The sequence below is a fragment of the Homarus americanus genome, unplaced genomic scaffold, assembly GCF_018991925.1.
Source record: "Homarus americanus isolate GMGI-L3 unplaced genomic scaffold, GMGI_Hamer_2.0 scaffold24922, whole genome shotgun sequence".
Classification (NCBI taxonomy): Eukaryota; Metazoa; Arthropoda; class Malacostraca; order Decapoda; family Nephropidae; genus Homarus; species Homarus americanus.
Genome location: NW_024722610.1, coordinates 4,200,899 through 4,221,645, shown reverse-complemented (window position 1 = coordinate 4,221,645; position 20,747 = coordinate 4,200,899). Strand labels below are relative to the sequence as shown.

General features: G+C 37.8%; 1 protein-coding gene across 2 annotated transcripts in view; it reads left to right on the top strand.

Moving 5' to 3' along the window:
* Positions 1-17,099, top strand: part of LOC121862905 (E3 ubiquitin-protein ligase HERC2-like) — a 68,591-nt gene extending 51,492 nt beyond the window's left edge. For both annotated transcript variants that reach the window (XM_042361312.1, XM_042361311.1), the window contains 22 exons: positions 2,207-2,383; positions 2,554-2,703; positions 3,205-3,453; positions 4,374-4,783; positions 6,341-6,496; positions 6,676-6,791; positions 7,594-7,792; positions 8,221-8,435; positions 8,576-8,732; positions 9,400-9,615; positions 9,862-10,027; positions 10,175-10,302; positions 10,525-10,677; positions 10,791-10,940; positions 11,129-11,336; positions 11,551-11,745; positions 11,974-12,086; positions 12,538-12,728; positions 12,933-13,096; positions 13,407-13,561; positions 13,833-13,922; positions 14,182-17,099. In XM_042361312.1, coding sequence (XP_042217246.1) covers positions 2,207-2,383; positions 2,554-2,703; positions 3,205-3,453; positions 4,374-4,783; positions 6,341-6,496; positions 6,676-6,791; positions 7,594-7,792; positions 8,221-8,435; positions 8,576-8,732; positions 9,400-9,615; positions 9,862-10,027; positions 10,175-10,302; positions 10,525-10,677; positions 10,791-10,940; positions 11,129-11,336; positions 11,551-11,745; positions 11,974-12,086; positions 12,538-12,728; positions 12,933-13,096; positions 13,407-13,561; positions 13,833-13,922; positions 14,182-14,370 — 3,947 coding nt within the window. In that variant the 3' untranslated portion in view covers positions 14,371-17,099. The remainder of the gene's footprint in view (positions 1-2,206; positions 2,384-2,553; positions 2,704-3,204; positions 3,454-4,373; positions 4,784-6,340; positions 6,497-6,675; positions 6,792-7,593; positions 7,793-8,220; positions 8,436-8,575; positions 8,733-9,399; positions 9,616-9,861; positions 10,028-10,174; positions 10,303-10,524; positions 10,678-10,790; positions 10,941-11,128; positions 11,337-11,550; positions 11,746-11,973; positions 12,087-12,537; positions 12,729-12,932; positions 13,097-13,406; positions 13,562-13,832; positions 13,923-14,181) is intronic.
* Positions 17,100-20,747: the final 3,648 nt, after the last annotated feature.

Here is a 20,747-nt window from a genome sequence, read left to right as displayed (position 1 = left end):
TCAATTTTACAGCCTCCAGGACGTTGAATTGTGTCTTCCAGAACTGTTTCAGTGTTAGTTCAGGATCAATGGAAGTTGCCTGATGACACCTCCTAAACATTTTCTTCATGTACAACTTCTTGAAGTTGCTGATCACATTCTGGTCCATTGGCTGTATGAGTGATGTAGTGTTTGGAGGCAAAAACAACACTTTCACAAAGTCAAATTTATACTCCAAATTTCTGGCAAGGTCAGGGTCATGACCAGGAGCATTATCCATGAGGAGAAGAGCCTTTACAGGAAGTTTATTGGTGGTTAGGTAGCTCTTGACAGAGGGGCAAAACACATCAATAGCCCATTCATTAAAGAACTGTCTTGTCACCCATGCCTTACGGTTGGACTTCCAATAAACTCCAAGCATTGTTCTTACCACTTTCTGTTGCTTGAACACCCTGGGGTTTTCAGAGTGGTAGACAAGCATAGGCTTCAGTCGGAAATCCCCTGAAGCATTGGCACCAAGCAATAGAGTGAGACGGTCTTTCATGGGTTTATGCCCAGGTAAAGAGGCTTCATCCTTGGTGATGAATGTTCTTTTGGGCATCTTTTTCCAGAACAGCCCAGTTTCGTCAACATTGAAAACTTGCTGTGGAAGATAATTTTCTTCTTCCATCAGTTTTTTAAATTCAATTAAAAACTTTGCTGCCCCTTCTTTATCAGCACTAGCAGCTTCACCATGCCTAACAACACTTAAAATGTCACTTCTTTTCTTAAATTTTTCGAACCAGCCTTTGCTAGCCCGAAAATCTTCAAATTCTGTTCCTGAAGAACTAGGTTGATCTGTCTTTAAATGTTCATAAATCTCCCTGGCTCTTTCACAAATGAAATCACCAGAAACTGAATCACCTTTCATCTGTTTTTCCCTAATCCAGATGATAAGTAACCTCTCAGTTTCTACGATTAGGGATCTACTTTTAAACACTCTTGTAGATTTGTCTCTCACGTTCACTTCCTTAAATTTGTCTTTTTGTGCAAGAATTGTCGACACAGTTGATGCCGACATGCCATATTCTTTGCATAGCGCATTTGATTTAATACCTTGTTCGTGTTTTTTTATTATTTCCTGCTTCATTTGGATTGAAATCACTTTTCTTGATCTCTTAGGCCCCATGCTGGATTCAAACAATGGCAACACGTATTTTTCAAAGTTAAACTAGCTGTAAATAAAGAATATTTTCTTTAAAATAACACTGCACTGCACTATATATTGTCAATATGTAAAATAATTTTCAAAATGACCAATAATTTGCTTGGAAACACAGAAAAAAAGCGTTTAGTTGAAGAGAGTCTCAAGCAAGATGTTACCTCCAGTGAAAACAGAGAGAGACTGACGCCTGTTTGCTGTGTTAAGAGGCTGGATGCCGCGCATTAAACTAGTCACTTTACCTTCAATTATGTTCAATAATTGTTAAAATGACTAAAAAATTGAATATTAAACTTTTAAAATAATTGAATAGTATAAACTTCTTGATATTTACAAAAATAGTAAGGAATTTAAGCCCTAGAACCGATTAATGTATTGGCGGACTGATACTAAAGCTGGTTGCCCGGTCAGTGCAAGCGAAAACATGTTGAGGTCGGTTCGTAAGAAGTTCGTTAAGCGAAATTTTTTTCGTTAAACGAATTGAAGATCCTTATGGAAGGCAGTTCGTTAATCGAAATTACGTTAACCGGGTGTTAGATTAAGCGAGGTCACTGTACAGTGTATTGGTAACTTGTTACAAGCACTGTACAGTTTCTCCTCGACTTACGACAACCCGGCCATGGTCATATAAAACATTTATTACATTACGTATTTTCGAGTCCCGACGTTAGTGATCGCTCTGTGTACTGACAAAATTTTCTTTTGTAATTCCATATAAAATGGCTGGCAAGCGTAAAAGTGAGAGTTCTCGTGGCACTGAGAAGAAAAAGAGACCCATTTTAGAATTTCTATGTATTATTTTCGCCTTTTCGACCTAGTCGTCGGGGTGGAACCCCTCGTAAGTCGAGGAGAGACTGTAATTTACATAAGAAATAGGGCCTTCTAAATAATGGTAATTTCCTTCATCCGGCTCGGAGCTGGTCCCATGGTTGCTGGATATGGGAGCCTCAACCTGTACTGTACAGTACTGTATGAATGATAAGTAAATGTAGTTTGTTGTCATAATCTGTCGTGTGATTTTTCCAGGCTTGGCTCGGGAAAATTCTGTCGTGGCGGGGATGCTGACCGAGCTGTGTGTAACAGAGCTCGAAGATGCGGCATCTGATACAGAAGCTATGCGCTCAGTGCCTCAACCTGTCGTCCAAGAGAGCTCACATCCATACACAGATGATGTCACACTCACTGGGGTGGTCAAAATTCCTGGTAGGTGACAATTACTATGAGTTATTGTATATACATTATAGTACAGTCAGCATTTATGAAGGCAATTTGTGATTTTTTCATGTATCCAGTAAGGAATATTTAAGTTACATAATGAAAGTGAGAAATCTTTTTGTATATACAATTGTGAAATTTTTATCTTTTTGTATTAGGTGCCGAAGCTTTGAGAGTTGAATTTGATCGTCAGTGTTCAACGGAGAGAAAACATGATCCCCTTACCATCATGGACGGGGCTAGCAAGATCATCTGTACTCGGTCAGGAAGGGAATGGTCTGATTGGTCAACTGAAGTTCGTATTGCTGGTATGTATTTTCTTATATCATATACTGGGTAATAAATATGGGTTAGTATCAGCTTCTTCTTGATTTTACTTTGTCATGTTAAGATTGATCCTTGATTTTACATCTACCAGTACAGTAATGTCCTAAAACATTAGGCATTTGCTATGTCTCTGTGGTGATGTCTGCCTCATTTTCTTTTGCCTTATTGTCTGGAAAAATTAGCAAAATTGGCAATAATTTATTTATATATTTTTTAAATTTGAAACTATCAGAAAATATTGTCAATGATATGAGAGCTGTGTTTTACATGTTTGAAGGTGAAAAAGAAGAAGAAAACGTTATTTTGCAAAACTTGAGTCTGTAAATATATTTTTATAGAGAATAAAAAAAAAAATGTAAATAAACTTATTACTTTCAATCATCATCAAAGAATTAGGTGGTAAGTTCATGAAATGAAATATCTCTCAAGAAATTTAAATGGTTGGGGCCAGTTTGATGTTGATATTAATATTTTATCTTCAGGTGACGAACTGAGGTGGAAGTTCACCAGTGATGGCTCCGTAAATGGCTGGGGTTGGCGCTTGACGGTTTTCCCCCTCATGCCGTGTGCGACTCCACGAGACCTACACAGCGACCGTCGACTCCTGTCTCGCCCCTTAGTGGACCTTCCCATGTGTCTTCTGGATTCTCTCTTACCTTTATGTACCCAGACTGCCATTCTGTCACGTCTGGCTGCATCTCTGGCCTTGTGTGCACAACTATCATCTCTAGGTAATTTATACTGTATGGTAAAAAAATATATAATTTTTTAATATATGTTCTTGCTTTTTTGTAATTTGTAGATACAAAAAATGTATAATTGAAATTATATTTGCTTTGAAGTAAAACAGTAGATGAAGTTTATTTACTTTATACAGTGAACCCTCGCTTTACGCTGTCAATTGAACCCACGGAGGCCCGCGTAAAGCGAGAAACGCGTAAAGTGAACAACATAACATATGGGATTAATTGAAATAGAGACCGGGCCGACCATCAAACTCCACTTTTTCAGACACAATACCTACGTTGTAGTAAAAATAACTTCTTGATTTTATGATGTTATACACACACAATTAATAATTAAGAGAAATATCAATAATATTAGGTTTTTTAACACTTACATTAGTAGAAAAGATGGCTGGGCACATGGGGATGGGGGGGTTGGTTCCGAGGCAGAGGGCAGATTAATTGGCCCTCACCTGTTTCACTTGTATCAACTGTATCACTATCCACCACAGAGGCTTGCAGGGCCTCTTTGTCAAACCCCTCAAAGTCCATATAAGTCCATTTCCTCACTATCACTGACTTGGGCCGGCTGTGGTGGGTGGCGGGTGAAGAACTCGGTAATGTTTTGATGACTGGGCGACCTTGTGCGCACCCTGCCCACGCCGCTCTCCGCGTAAAAGAGTACATGCACAGCGTAAAGTGAGCATTCCGGGTCTGGCAGGGTACCGCGTGAACGTGGAAACGCGTAAAAAAAAAACGCGTTAAGCGGGGTAATACTGTATATATTTTTAAACTTTGTCTCTTGAATAAGTTAGTGGTTAGTATGATTATCTACATTAACTATTTATTGCTTTCATTGCACAGAAAAATACTTAAGTAGCACCAATGTTATATTATTCCATTATGAAACACTTGGTATTTTACAGCACCTTGTCAGCGCATGTGGGGTCTCAAAACTCTTCGAAAGATTGTCACCACTGACCTGGGATCTGGCCTCAATATTCGAGCTCTTCTCTCAGCATCATATTCCTCAAGCTCTACTCCTGCTCCATCTCGACCCATATCTCCAGTCCCCCAGTCTTCATCTGTTTCAAGTGTGCCGACCTCAGCTCCCCAGTCCCTTGCTCCTCCCGCTCCTCCTTCATTACGTGGAAGTACAGAGAGCTTGGAGTCGTCCGGCAGTTTCGTAAAGCCATCAGTAGAGGTTAAAACTTCCCCCGAGATGCCACTTGTCAGTCTGCTGAAGGGGTTGCCAGAAGCTCTTCTCCGTCAGGCTGAATATGAAGATCCTCTTGTTCGTGGAGGAAAACACCTGATGCATTCCCAGTTCTTCAAGGTAAATTATGAATATTTCCTCTTTACAGTATTTTATAATCTCTATTTTATAATGGTATTGATCCTAGTCTCGCTTGAATGCTTTTCTGTCAGAAAAGAACTGATTGATCTCCTAGTAACCGTTCTTCCTTTATCATTGATTTCATCGTTTGTATTGGTTTGTGAGAAGCAGTGTGAAGATTGACATGTCAAGCCATGTAACTTCTCATCTTTGTAGAACTCTAGTTGGGCGCATAAGCTGTGGAGAATCGGAATAACACTTTACTCCCATTACCACAGTTTGATCCCATTATCGTATGAGGCATTGCCTGAAGAAACTAGCACTTGAGCCACCCAGTCCACAATCATGTTTATACCTGGAAACTGTTCTTCAAACACCCTATTTTCATGAATTGATGGATGAAGTGCAAAAACGCCACTGACCGTATGGTTCAAAGTCCGTAGACAAAAACCTAACTCTGGTCCGCATCTCTATCAAAGGTTAGGTTAACAGTATCGTTTCAAAAAATTATTTGCATAATTTGCAAACATTCAGCTTCATTTTAAAACAAACTGCAACATTCTAGCTAGAATACTTACCGGGTTATCAATTTCTGAATGTTGCAAACTTTGATTGCATTTCCTGACAAAAACTGAGAATGGTGCTTGTGCCTCATATCTGTTTAAGGAATTGTATTTGTCACTTGAGTGATACTAGCAACAGGTATTAACTAGATAGGTATCTTTGGCCCTTGCTGTGGAAGGGGAACACCATAACAGAACACATCTGCTTTGGTTGTTAAAATGATAGATAGGAATTGAAGTCTGGTTTACTCTGATTTTTGCTTTTGTATATACAATAGAGTCTTAGAGTATGCAAGGGTTATGTTCCTGGGATCCCCACATAAGTGTGAATTTGTGTATATATTCTGGCCCCCCTGTATGTATACAGTTTGTAAAACACCTTTTTAGTACGAAGGTAACCGATGCGCAACTTCAAAATTTGATGCGCCACTCCTAAGTAAGTCCAAAAGTTCTCACAGTATGCACTTTTTCTTTACTCTCTTACTATCATTGCAGTAAAATTCACTGGTAGGGAAAAACTTTACCAGTGCGAATGCCTGGGAGATGTTTACAGTACCAATGTGAGAGAGAGGACACCAAAGTTATGTTATAGATACTGTACTGTATTTGTCAACTCGTAATTTAGGGTCCACAAATGCACTCCCAGGCTCTTTATTTATTTTATTTTATAGTTTTATATTATATTTTCTTTATTTCTAAGCCACATCAGATATTGTAATGATTTTATTTTTTATACTATTTTATTTATCAGACGAGCACGGACAAGTGATAAACACGCTGAGCTAACGAGAGATGCTGGGTGGGTCCGCTAACTTGGGAGCAAGTCCCAAGCAGAAGGGCAGTTCAGGGGGTCAGACACGTATAAACAGGGTCCCTTACTTTGGATACGTGTACTGTGAGACTTTACTGTAATGTGAAGACTTACAAGTGAAAAGCAGGTTAACAATGAAAAAAAATAACATGATCATCCACTTGAACAATTTCCTTATTACAGGTACTTGTTGGACTTGCCTGTGACCTGGAGTTAGATAATGGTGTTGGTTCTGGTGAAGCACACAAGTGGGCTTGGTTTAGACGATATTGTGTTGCTTGCAGAGTCCTGAAATCACTCATTGAACGCACACCTCTGCCATCTGGATTTTGCACCGATGTATGTAGTACAAAATTGGTATATATATTTATACATATATATAATCCTTAGAAAATAAAATGAAACTGACACAATATTTCATGATAAAATATTTCTGTAAATAATTTAAATAGTTTGCCAAAATTTATAAATCCATTTTAAAGCTAAAATTGAATACATGAGAATCTAATGTTGAACAGGTAAGAAAGAAACTGTGTGAGATGCTTGGTGAAGGGGAAGTGTTGTCTCTTGAACAAGAAGATCAGAATCAGTTCCTACATCAACATGATGAACAACTACTACTGTGGTTTAGCAGGTACAGTGTATACAGTACAGTACATACAGAATATTTAAAATGTCAATTACATTGTGCCTGTAAGTTTTAAGTTGCCCTTTTATACATTTTCTACTGTATCTTTACGCTTTAGACATGTTAGTTTTTAGTTTCCAGAGAAAAGCGTTTTATTGTGAACATGATAACTGAACCTTTACCCATTGTCAGCATATGATGTCAAAATGTGGATTTTGTTCAAAATTTATACAAAGGTATTCTTTACGTGCTGGTTAAGGACTGGGTTCAGAATTTTAAAATATTAGTAATTAGTGTTATTCAATGAACTTTGAAATAATTTAGTACCTGTACCATTATTTTTGATGAATGTCTTTGTGTTGCTCTTTCTGTTTTGTGATAGCATTTACATAACATAACTGCATTTTTTTGTATAAATTTTGCTGATTTTCACCTGTAATATATCCAGTATATCTACGATATATGTTATACCAGTAGCTAGAAAGTAGTCTCAACAAAATTTAACCTGAAAAATATAACTGGAGTGCAGGAGTTCATATTAATATGGTACGTATTCTAAACATGACTAATCATAAAAGACTCAGGAAATTAAGTGTTATGAAAAGAATCCTATTTGAAGTACAGTGAGCCCTCAATTTAATTTTATTTTCTTATGGAAAACCACTGATACAGTTAAGCAGCCTTTTACTGAAAGGCTTAAGGGTCACACATGTGGCCCTCAGACCATCCATACTGTGTTCCATATTTAAGTAATTTATTTGTTGTTTGATAATTCAGTTCAAGAGATTGACTGTTCTGCACTTTACAGACGCCCTGAAGATTGGACCCTATCATGGGGAGGAAGTGGCAGCATCTATGGGTGGGGACACAACCACCGTGGTCAGTTAGGTGGAGTTGAAGGTGCCAAAGTTAAGCTGCCAACTCCTTGTGATACCTTGACAGCTCTGAGACCAGTACAGCTCATTGGTGGAGAACAGACACTCTTTGCTGTTACTGCTGATGGAAAGGTTTGTATAAATAATTTTGATATAACTGTACTCTCATAATTATATACTGTGAACTGGGTTATTCTTGGTTTATTTTAAATATGAACAGAACCAGAGATTACTGTAGAACCTCAGTCATCCAGTAATGTGACTGTTATAAAACTTGACAAATCCTGTTCATTGTTGATTTCAGTAGATCTGGATTACAGAGGGCATGCTATAATCTTTTAGTACTGTATCAAAAAGAATTACTGTATTAGTGTTTAGATCCATGAAAATACAGTATTAGTAATGTATCATAGAGGAATGTTAGATCACAAAGTAGAAAGAATTGTTTATGAAAGAGACCTTAAATTTAGCATATCTAGATCATCAAGAATGGGTTTATATTATAGATTACTACAGCTCTTATTCGTCTATTGTTATTAATTTAATGTGTGACGAATTAGGTATATGCCACTGGATATGGAGCAGGGGGACGACTAGGTATTGGTGGAGTAGAATCGGTCTCGACCCCCACTCTTCTGGAGTCAATCCAACACATTGTTATCCGGAAAGTGGCTGTCAACTCTGGTGGGAAGCACTGCCTTGCTCTTACTGCTGATGGAGATGTTTATTCTTGGGGTGAAGGTGATGACGGTAAACTAGGTCATGGTAACAAGAGGTGAGCCTTGGTTATGTATCTTTGTTAACATCTGTATCCTATTTTTACATTGTGTTATATTGAGTAATTGAATTTTAAGTTATTTAGTTTAGTAAATAAGTTGTGAATTATTTTGTTTTATCAGTCACTCATGTTTTCAGCCCCTATGATCGTCCTCGGCTAATAGAGACACTACAAGGGAAAGGAGTGATGGAAATAGCATGTGGTGGAGCTCACTCTGCTGCCATCACATCCTCGGGAGAACTGTACACATGGGGTAAAGGTCGCTATGGCAGACTCGGCCATGGCGACTCTGAAGTAAGTGTTGCTTTCTCATTATGTAACGTGTCTTCTGTACATGGGGATAGCATATATACAGTATATATATATATATTACACTAAATTCTCTTTACCTACGTCACTTGGTTATTGATTCCCTAGACTGAGAATCACAATTTTTAACACCATCAGTACTAATATGATAGCAAAATGGTAGGTTAACATTTCTAAAACTACTTAATGTGTTTAAATAATTCAGTCAGAAATAAAAAGTACAGACTTTTACCCCAATTTGTTTCGAGTGAATCAGGAATATTTTCTAGTTATTATTTCGAATCAGTTGCCGAGACAATTCAACTAATTTTTACACCTGTTTATATTTTTCATGAACTTGACTTGAGTTAATATCTAAATGTGTCTGTACACAGTGAGAAAACCAAGAGACAAAAGATGGAAATATTGTACAACTCTAATGCTTTTTCTTGCATCTGGTATTATGAAGAGCTTCTTTTGAACCTAATGTAGAGCTTAAATAAAAATGATGTAGGTGGAATTTGCAAAATCCAATAATTAAATATTGAGTAGAATCAACTGAAGTAGAGTGGGGAATAATACAACTTCAGGAAGTTTTATAGCAACTGATTTTATTGGATGTTGTGAAAATAGGATCTTGAACACTGTCTATAAATAATTCTTCTTCTTTCAGGACCAGTTTAGACCAAAACTAGTGGAGGCTTTAGTTGGCTACAGAGTAGTAGATGTGGCTTGTGGATCTGGAGATGCCCAGACCTTGTGCATTACTGATGATGATAATGTATGGTCATGGGGCGATGGTGACTATGGGAAACTGGGTCGTGGCGGCTCAGATGGATGCAAGGTTCCGATGAGGATTGATGGACTGGCAAGTCAGGGAATTATAAAGGTCAGTAGACAAGATGGTTCTGAATGCCTTTTAGTGTGATTCCTGTGAATATGATTAAAAAGTTACAAGTGGAAAATGAAGAACATGACAGTACAGTATGGTACAGTACAGTACATGTGTTGCTTTTGATAACCCAGTGCTTGTCTCATTATTTTGTTTTCATATGTTTGTGGTTCACTCCGTGCGAGTCGCGTTATTCTTGCTATCCGTCTTCTTACACCTGATATTGGTACATCTCTTTAACAGGTTGAGTGTGGATCCCAGTTTTCTGTGGCTCTGGCTCGCTCAGGTACAGTGTACACCTGGGGCAAAGGTGATTACCATCGCTTGGGTCATGGCACAGATGATCATGTTAGACGACCTCGTAAGGTTACAGCCTTGCAGGGCAAGAAAGTCATCAGTATTGCGACAGGTGTGTTTTGATATGGTTCTGTGTAATAGTGTGTATCTTGGCTTCAGAAAAAATACATTTAGTATATTTAAATGTTAATTATTTCGATAATACTGTATATGAAAAAAATCTGAAAATGATTATACAGTGTTTTTGTTTTTTTCTCAGGCTCACTTCACTGTGTGTGCTGTACAAGTGAGGGTGAAGTGTACACTTGGGGAGACAATGATGAGGGACAGTTAGGTGACAGTACCACAAACGCCATCCAAAGACCACGATTAGTTATGGCATTACAGGTATGGTGTATAGACCATTATAATTTACTAAGTAAGAACTATCTTTGGATTAAATATAACATGTGACACAGCACAAGGTTTTCATTTAAAATAAAAAAGTATGGTTTTATGCTGAAACAGATTATACCAAGATCAGTTGAGGGACTTACACTGAGGTGAATAAGAAAATTGCTTTGAGGACAAATATAAAATTTTAATTATGATATGGAAATGCAATTACAGGGTAAGAAAATCAATCGAGTGGCTTGTGGATCAGCACACACTCTGGCGTGGAGCACCAGTCGGGCAGTGAGTACAGGACGCCTTCCATCTGAGGTGCCCATGGAATATGACTTGCTGAAGGAGATCCCATTACATGCACTGAGGAACAGATTGGTATGAACAGTTGCTCTCCTATTCTGTGTCTGTATATAGTACTGCTCTATATTCTTCTACTCGTCACGTTGATAGTGGGTTTTTATATAATATTGTCTTCCTTGTATTTCTAGGTTCTTCTACATCATTTCTCTGATCTGGTTTGTCAGAGTATTTCAATGTTTGACCTTTGTACATCACCGGAAGAAGAAGGAGATGAACCAATGTTAGCCAGACTACGAGCTATTGTTGTGTCCACAGCAAAGGAGACCGCATTTAAGAAGGTGGGAAGACTTGATTCTCTATTTCATTACTACACACTACTTGTCTTGTAATTCAGTAATTAGAGGAAACAATTTTGTCATCTAAGAAATAAGATACAATTTATCATTTCACTGCTTCGTGTAATACAGTACAACTAACTACTTTATGAATATATCTTCTCCCTCTAAATGAAGTGTGTTGCCTTTAGGTTGTACAAGCCACGATGGTGAGAGACCGCCAGCATGGACCCATTGTGGAACTAAACCGCATCAGTGTTAAACGGTCGAGGTCCCGGGGAGGTTTGGCTGGTCCAGATGGTATGAAGTCTGTGTTTGGTCAGATGGTGGCCAAGATGTCACTTTTAACACCAGATGCTCTGTTCCTGCCCCATCGTGTGTGGAAAGTCAAGTTTGTGGGTAAGAAACATTGTGTATAACTTGCTATTTTGTTGTATTATCAGATTATATATTTGCTATATTATTAGACTGTGTTACATTACTGTTGTCCTCTGAATGCCACATCATTTTCATCAGGCTGCCCCTGAATGCAACAGTCAGCCATGTATTGGATCAGAATAGTTCATAGTACAGTATTAATATAACAGTTACGATAAATTAATTCTTTTTCTAGGTGAGAGTGTTGATGACTGTGGTGGTGGGTACAGTGAGAGTGTGGCAGAGATGTGTGATGAGCTTATGAATGGATCATTGCCACTCCTCATCCCTACACCCAATGGCAGAGATGAAGCTGGAACTTCACGAGACTGCTTCCTTTTGAACCCACAGGCCAATTCATCTCACAACCTGAACATGTTTACATTCCTTGGTAAGTAATATCTATATGCCATCAAGTTGTACAATTAATATGAATCTTGTAACCCACAGAAAGAGCCCCTTATCTGCTCTCTATCAGTTACCATTAACCCCACAATGGCTGTTAGTGCATGATACTGCTGGTTGGTGTCTAATATGTGAATTCTGAACAGCCACTTACTGTAGTGCATACACCCAGAACTTTACTCTCTGTTTATTATATCAGTATATATTTTCTCAGGTGTGTTGATGGGGATAGCCATAAGGACAGGCAGTCCTTTAAGTCTCAACTTGGCTGAACCGGTGTGGAAGCAGCTGGCAGGGATGTGTTTAACTCCAGCTGATATAACAGAGGCAAGTCCTTTATGCAGTGACAAAAGATGTGTAGATTTTGTTTTATTTAGCATTTAACAAATTCTTCCTTGGTATTTAGTTTACACTTAACAGTATACATATTAGTAAATATGAATCTTTTTTCTGCATTCATAGTGCTGTATTAACAAAAGCTATCCACTCAGCTGCCACCTGATCAAAAGTCACATTGGCAAGGTTTCCCGTAGGGGTAGGTTGAGATGCGTGAGCTTGAATATGGAGGGGAAGAGAGCCAAGGGTAGGCCAAGAATGATATGGGGAGAGGTTGTAAGAAATTATCTGAGATATGGTAAGAACCTGACAAGAAAGGCTGCAAGAGACTATGGTGCATGGATATTTGAATGCATTTATATGGTAAGATAGGAAGTAATTTATGGTTTTTGTTATTCTTCTTTGTTTTCCCTAACTCTGTCTCACTGACGCTTACCTGTAGGTTGATCGCCACTATGTCCCGGGGCTGATGTGTGTTCAGCAGATGGAAGGTGATGACAAGGACTTCTGCAGCATGGCCTTACCTTTCACGACCACTTCAGCTGCCGGTCATGATGTGCAACTTTCTACTCGACACACAAGGATTACATTGTCCACTAGACATGAATATGTTCGTCTGGCTCTCAATTACCGGTAAAACAATATAATCTAGTGTTAACAAGTCATCATGTAGAATTAGCAAGAGAAAGTAATTTTATTGGTGAATTTGTTGGGTGTATAGAATTGGGTGTTAAGTGAAAATAAGATAAGGTTTTAAATGATGGTAATAAATCATCAGTTAACATAAATTGAAACAAGTTATGGTATTAATAAATTCTTTGTTATTTTGTGTTGCAGATTACATGAATTTGATGCCCAAGTGTCAGCTGTGAGGGCAGGCATGGCTAGGGTCATTCCTGTGCCATTGCTGTCACTGTTCACACCATATGAACTAGAGACAATGGTGTGTGGCTCACCTGACATTCCCTTAAATCTCCTCAAGAGTGTTGCTACATATAAAGGTAAAACAAATTCAGTTTCTTTGTCATTAGTGTCAGAATTTCTATTTCATTAAATTTTCACCAAGCTTTTGCTGGCAATAGCATATTTTTGCCACGTCTTTCCATGGTTTTTTAAGGGCAAGAGATGAAGTTAATGAGAATGGATGCCCCAAACCTTTTCTCATCAGAGGGAGTAGAAAATGTTGGGAATGAACTATTGGATGTAGAGGCCTCTAATACCCAACTCTGGAAAAGAACCAGCCCACCACTAGGTCAAAGACTCTAGGGAGTTTTATTTGCAGGTATACAAACAATTTAATTATTTCCTTAGGTGTTGATGGAACAGCACCTCTAGTCCTGTGGTTCTGGGAGGTAATGGAAGAATTCAGCACTGCAGAAAGATCACTGTTTCTTCGTTTTGTATGGGGTAGAACACGTTTGCCTCGAACTATTGCTGATTTCCGGGGACGAGATTTTGTATTCCAGGTAAGTTCGTCACAACTTTCTGTTGACAAATCATAAATTACAAGGTACCTTAAGTTTGTCATACTGTACTAATTTCTGTTTACAGAAAAAGGCTTCACTAATGTCATGTATAATACAAGAATAATGGAACTGAAACTAAATGATTAAGCCAAACTTCTCCATGAATGTACAATACAGTAAGTAAAACTGAGATCCCAAATTTTAAATTTTACAGTATCTGAAGCTCTGATATGATACTAACCTTATATTGTTTTATGTTTTTATTGCACAGGTTCTGGATAAGTACACTCCACCAGATCATTTCCTGCCAGAATCATACACGTGTTTCTTCCTGTTGAAGATGCCACGTTACTCCTGCAAGGTGAGTCGTGTATTATACAGTACTGTATACAGGTATATTAATTAATCAGGGAAAAAAAGGTCTAACAACTGTTACCTAAAACTTTTTTTAGGTTTTTTAAATTTTAGACCGTATGCTGTATGTATGAGACGACCAGGAAAGCAAATTACATTTTTCCCATACATGTACGGGACAACCAGTTACCGGTCAAGCTCTCTAGCACTTTCCTACCCTGATCTCACATTTTATAACCATTATTTTTTCCCCCTTTTCTTTACAGGCCGTTCTGCGAGAAAAATTAAAATATGCAATTTACTTCTGCAAAAGCATCGATACGGACGACTATGCACGAGTGGCCATGATTGGTGCAGGAGGCGAAGACAACGTGTCATCAGAATCTGACACCGATGACTGGGACTCCATTGGTAGTGATGATCCTTTGGCATGCGTGTCTATATCCTCTACATGATTGTGCGATCAGCATTGACACTTGATCTGCACATGAACATTATGTGATATTGGAATTTCCATGTGGTAATATAGGAGGAGGAGGATACTTGTACTCTCTAATGCAGTGAAAAATGCTATTAGTGTAAAAAGGTGACACCTCTCATGTACATGTGAAAATTAAATTAATTTTTATTAATGAAGTGTAATATCTGATAACTAAACAATTACAAGTAAAGACAGTGCAATTTACTTTGTTACACTTCTGGGTCTTCCCATAATGTCTTGTTTTATCTGCCTCCAAGTTTTTCAATGAGATGAATTTAGCTAGCTATGCTGTGAATGAATTAAGTTTAACTAATTTATTTACTTCCACTCTATGTATTAACCTGCTGTCATGCTATTATACATCTTACAGAACCAAATGGGCAATGCTGGAGTTCTCTAGTTTGGGGGTACAATATAAACAAGCTTGTCGAGCATTTTTACTTACTTTTAACGATGTCATGAATCAACTGCAAGAAAATTCATCACACTTAGACTTCTATTCTGTCTTAGCCAAGTTTTCATCCATTGAATGCAGAACTAAGTTAATCCAAATTATTTAAACTTGATAAAAAAAAAAATAAAGACCGTTTGTGTTCAAAAAGTTATAAAACCAACATTTGAGGCGCCCAGTGGAAAAGTGATTTTTTTGACCAACCAAGGAAAAATAAGACATTTGTTTTAACCTGCTGCCAGAAGAACTTCTGTAAAACCAGAGACATTTTAGAAGGTACTGTCACCTTCACTAGTACATTTACAGGGGATTGTCAGGTTTTGTGCAGTGTGACAGCGCTGTATTTGTTTACAGGAAATGCGCAATGAATCAAAATAAACAAATATTTCAAATAATATATAAATATAAAGATTTATGTAATGTTTATATGTTTAATAAGAAATGCATTAAATGGACTGTTATTAAGATGGGATGTTTTGCCTAGTACAGTCATGGTGTTTGTGAATGATGAACTATTAACACTCAATTGAGGCTTAAGTTTGTCTATTATTTTCCTCGTCTCCTATATTATGCAGATAACATTCATACTGTTCATGTTAAACTTTGCCAATGCAACATTTCTTATTCATTAATCACAGTCGACAATGGGAGGTTTTCTTCTGATCTAGCATTTTGGTGTAATCATTGTATCGTGGTGACCAATGGCATATATCACTGCAATTAACTTCAAACCTCCTCTTGTTCACACTATGGTCACAGTTTAACATGAACAGTATGAATGTTATCTGCATAATATAGGAGACGAGGAAATTAATAGACAAACTTAAGCCTCAATTGAGTGTTAATAGTTCATCATTCACAAACACCATGACTGTACTAGGCAAAACATCCCATCTTAATAACAGTCCATTTAATGCATTTCTTATTAAACATATAAACATTACATAAATCTTTACATATCTATATTTGTTTTAATATATTTTTTACTTTGATTCTATAGTGTGTTTACTATTGCGAGTTTCCTATAAACAAAAACAGCGCTGCTACACTGCACAAAACCTGATGAGCCCCTGGGTAAACACATTAATGAGGGAAACTGTACATACAGTATGTCATATGGGATCGGTAAAAATGCCTTGAAAAATTATAGGATCATTGCCCTAATGTGTAGCACTAGCGTTACACGATAGGTTAACCGGGTGGGGTAATACTGGCTTATCAACAATGGAACATAGCCACTCAGCGGCGAGCAGTGCCGTGACGGACATACAGCCAATGTGTGGCCTGTGATGAAAGGGTCTGTGCAGTGGTATGCAGAAAAAGTTAAGTTTTTGTTGTCTTCTCATTAGCAATCATGGGTAATCGAGGTAATGTTTTCATGACTCCTCTAAGTGGAAGAAAGAGGTACAGTACATGTACTGAAGAAGAAAAGAAATCATGTTGAAGCATATGTAAGGATGATCAGCAATAAAGATGGAGATTGGGCCTTCAGCAATAAAGATGGAGATTGGGCCTCTCTCTAAGTGCGGCTGCCTAATACGTACAGTATACTGTACACCTATCTTCGACTTGTATTTCATTAACGTGTTTAATGACCATTTATTGCAGGTTTCAAGGTGACTTACTTCCTAAGTCATACTCTAATTTATAACTACTGTACGTATTGTGATCTTGATGACTTCAAATTTCTTTACACATTCAAAAATTACATTAAATTTACTATCATTTGACACGTACATTATTAAAATTGTGCGTTGGGTTATGGTGATGTGCTAAAAGTAGTATAAGTCAACTTTAACTGCAATTATCTCTGCTCACGGTTTTGGCGCATATGTCACTCTTCTACCGCTTGCCTCATTTCCCCAAGGTATATGACTCATGCCAAGACAACTTTTAGAATAATATGATTAATAATGAATTTTTGTAATAAAAAAATTATTTCTAATGCAAAAAAATGTTTTTGTAATACAATGAGCCTCCTAATAATATTGCCTCAGAATTTTGATGTATGGAATACTGAATACGAAAATATTCTAAAATTGTAAACAAGTTCACATGGCTTGACAAATTCTTTAAATAATTTTGAAGTGCATTTCACAGATTCCTATTCAACCCCTGAGAGTAGATATGAAACATTTTCATCAAATTAAGGAACACAATAATATAAGACCAGTTGCAAACACTTGATTTAAAAGACCATTTTGCATTTGTATATAATGAAATTTACTCTTTTAAATAAAAAATCATGAACAGTACGGCAGATACTTACCCCTACTTTATTACCTATTAGAGATTTGCAAGTTTGTTTTGTACTTAAAAAAAAAAATCTAATTTAGAAACTAAAAGAATTTTCTGCACATAATGTCAAGGAGTTTTTTTTTTAATCTTTAAGTTTGGTTTTATCTAAGAAAAACTCACTTTTTTGTGCCTTAAAATTATCAAATTTACTTCCTATGCATTGTCTGAATACTGTATCAATTTCTATGTAGCAATTTTGTTCTAAAGTTTTGTCATAGGAAAACCGAAAAATACAGTCCAGTAATAATTATATCAATGATTCAACTAATGTACTGTACAGTATAGTCTCGGTTTATGCGGATATTTTATACGCGGTTGGTCATTTACGCGGCACCTGTCCAGACGTGCCAATTATTAGTTATGCGGTACATTCCTGAATTTACACAGGAAGCGGCGCGGGCAAGCTGCGCGCTAGGTCGCTCTGACGTCACCACTGACGTCAGACTCGTGCTGATGACATTTCAGACTGTGATTGGGCCACGTGTCCTTACCACCCACACATCCCCTCCGCCGCGAGCTGTGGTTGGTCTATTTAACCTTGCTTGCCCAGTCAACAAAGCATTACCGAGTTCTTCACCCGCCACTCACCACAGGCAACCCAAGTCAGTGATAGTGAGGATATGGACTTTGAGGGGTTTGACAAGGAGGCCCTGCTAGCCTCTGTGGTGGATAGTGATACAGGTGAGGGCCAATAATCTGCCCTCTGCCTCGGAACCAGCCTCCCATCCCTGTGTGCCCAGCCATCTCTTCTACTTATGTAAGTGTTAAAAAACCTAATATTATTGATATTTCTCTTATATATTAATTGTGTGTGCATACTATCATAAAATTAAGATGTTATTTTTACTACAACGTACGTATTGTGTGGGAAAAAGGGTAGTCTGGGGGTCGGCCCAGTCTCTATTTCAATTAATCCCATGTGTTCTGTTATTTTGTTTACGCGTTTCGCGTTATACGCGGACCCCCATGGGTTTAATTGACCGCTTAAACCCAGACTATATTCTATTATAATGAAGCTTCAAATAACAGTATTCTTCCCTGTATCATGGCCTGCCTCTCACTCTCCCCATTGTATTTCTTCTAAATAGCAAAAAATTTATTAAAAAATTTGAAGACAAACAAATGATTTTTTGGTCAACGAACATGGGGAGATATTGAATAAGCTGTATGAAACTCGGTGACATTGAATAAAACACTCAATAGCTTTAAGTTGTACTCACTGTTTGTGGCTCATTAGTTCCTTTGCACAAAGTTTAGCTGTGTGTTGTAGGGTTTAGCACTTGTTTTTTTTATATTTTTGTAAATATATGTGTAACAGTAAACGAGTGAATCCTTATGTCTTATTTGGTAATCATAATTTCTGTGGCATTTTAATTGGAATGGAAGACTGGCTAACATACTGTATGTAAAAATTTTAACTGAGAAAGGTCTATCATTACAAACACTGTGGTTTGTGATTGTTATTCTGAAAATACAAAAATAAAAACCATTCTAAATATATATGAAAATATTTTTGTCATGTACAGTACAGAACATTTTGGAGGGACTCTGTCACCTTAGGTAGCAATAGTAGCACATAATGCAGTTATATGAGTGTTAAGTACTGTATAATATGATGTAATGTAGGCATTACTGCTACAATGTTGTGTTCAACCAGGAGTCCCAAGCAATTTTAGTATGATTCATTTAGTGCTTTGAAACATCTTTGTATTATGTGAGGCAGAGTTAATACTGTTGTCTAGTTTTATGTTAAAAAAACAAAAATAAGTAAATTTACTTATTATGAATTATTGAAAGCGGTAATAGCCAGTTTCATGCCAGATAACACAACATTTGACAGTTATATTGTTGTGGTCCAAGTTACTCACTTCAGTTTCATGTACAAACATACTAGATCTGATACCTTGTATTTCTACTTCCTTTAAACTGATATTTACTTCCTTTCCATAAGTGTGAAGCATGTAATAATATGCAATGAAAATATATTTATTTCATATTTCATAATATGCAATATACTTTCTTCTAACTTTTGTATGTAAAATTCAACCCTTTCTTTAAGCCTTTCATTATGTAAAGACTAGAAATTAAAGTAATTTACCGTGTAGCCGATGTATTATTTACTATTGATTTCCTTTGTCTCAAGATACAGTACATTAGTGCCTCTTGACCTACTTTTTAACTTGCATGAAATTAGGTATACCCAAATATTTCTACTGTATAAGTTTGAACAATGGATAACCTAATCTTGGCTGTAGGGGCTAACCCAGAGTGAGACAATGAAAGCCACATGTAGTAGGTAGCAGTCAGCTATCAAACAGGGAGGTACTACTGCCTGGGGAGATATTGGAAGCATAATGTGTTGTGTAATGGCACCCCTTTGTTCCAGCACTGGGCAACAGTGCTAGAACTAGAGCTGTTGGTACTGGTGTATGTGCATTCTCTGCACCAATCCTCATTCACCATGTACCTTGATGTATTGACGGTACTGGCCCCATGGTTCAATGCCCTAGACCACACTAACTATGCAAGGTGGGACATGTTCACCTAAGAGACATGGCAGAACTTGAAAAAAAAAAACCCAGATGTAGCCAGAGAGTTCAATACTGTACAGGCAACTTCACGGTGCAGAAGACGAAGAAGATATTCTCATCAATCCCGATTGATCAGGCTCACGAACAGAACAACGCCTGCATCAAAGGCGATGGTTTCTGGTCCAGAAGTTGCAAAAGTGATAGAAGAGTTCAAAGATGAGCACCGGTACTGGAGCAGGCAAAGAGACACTCACCATCATGACCAGATTCCTAGTGTGCAAACTTCATTCATCAAAGATGTCCACTCCCTTGTCAGTGTGGTAGAAAAGCTTGGTAACCCTTTTGAGGAGGAAAGCCTGGATCTGGTGGCCCTTCACACCAAGGAGATCGCCAGTCCTGCAGCTGAGATTGTCAGAAATGCGAAGAGCATTGGCCAAGACCTGTTCCATACCTTCGCCAGAGAACGTCTGATGGAAGGAACCAAGCCTGTCGATGCTCTTCTTCATTGAAACAAGCTGAAGGTGTTCAGTGTTTCCATCTCAAGTAAGGGAAGCAAAGAAAAGGAGCAGCTGGCCTCTCTCAAGCATGATGTGAGCCTTTTCTCGCGGCTGTATATTGGCTGCCAGACAAGGGATGGAAACCTTGAAGAATTCTTTAGTCACGAAAATCAAGCATGTCCTCCTGCACTCTCTGATGGAGGTAGCATCCGTCTATGCTGTTTCAAGGCCAGACTTGACCAACACTGGAGCAGGTTCAGAGACATTAAGGAGCCAGTGCATGCCCAGTACTTGCCAACAGTGCGTAACAGAGACGTGACCGATCACCTGAGTGGCTCGATCAGTGGCAAAGAGGCTTAAAGTAAAATTATACACAGGGAGGGAGGGAGGGAGGTAAGGGCTACCACCTCGGCCGGACACAACTTAGCTCCATAAATACATCATGCAGCATTGCTTTCAACATTCTAATACCAGCTTTTAAGATGTATGTTATGTATGTTTTTACGCATCGCCACCAAGAAGAACTGTATGTATACAGACAATAACCACTCCTAAGGATACATGAAACAAATGG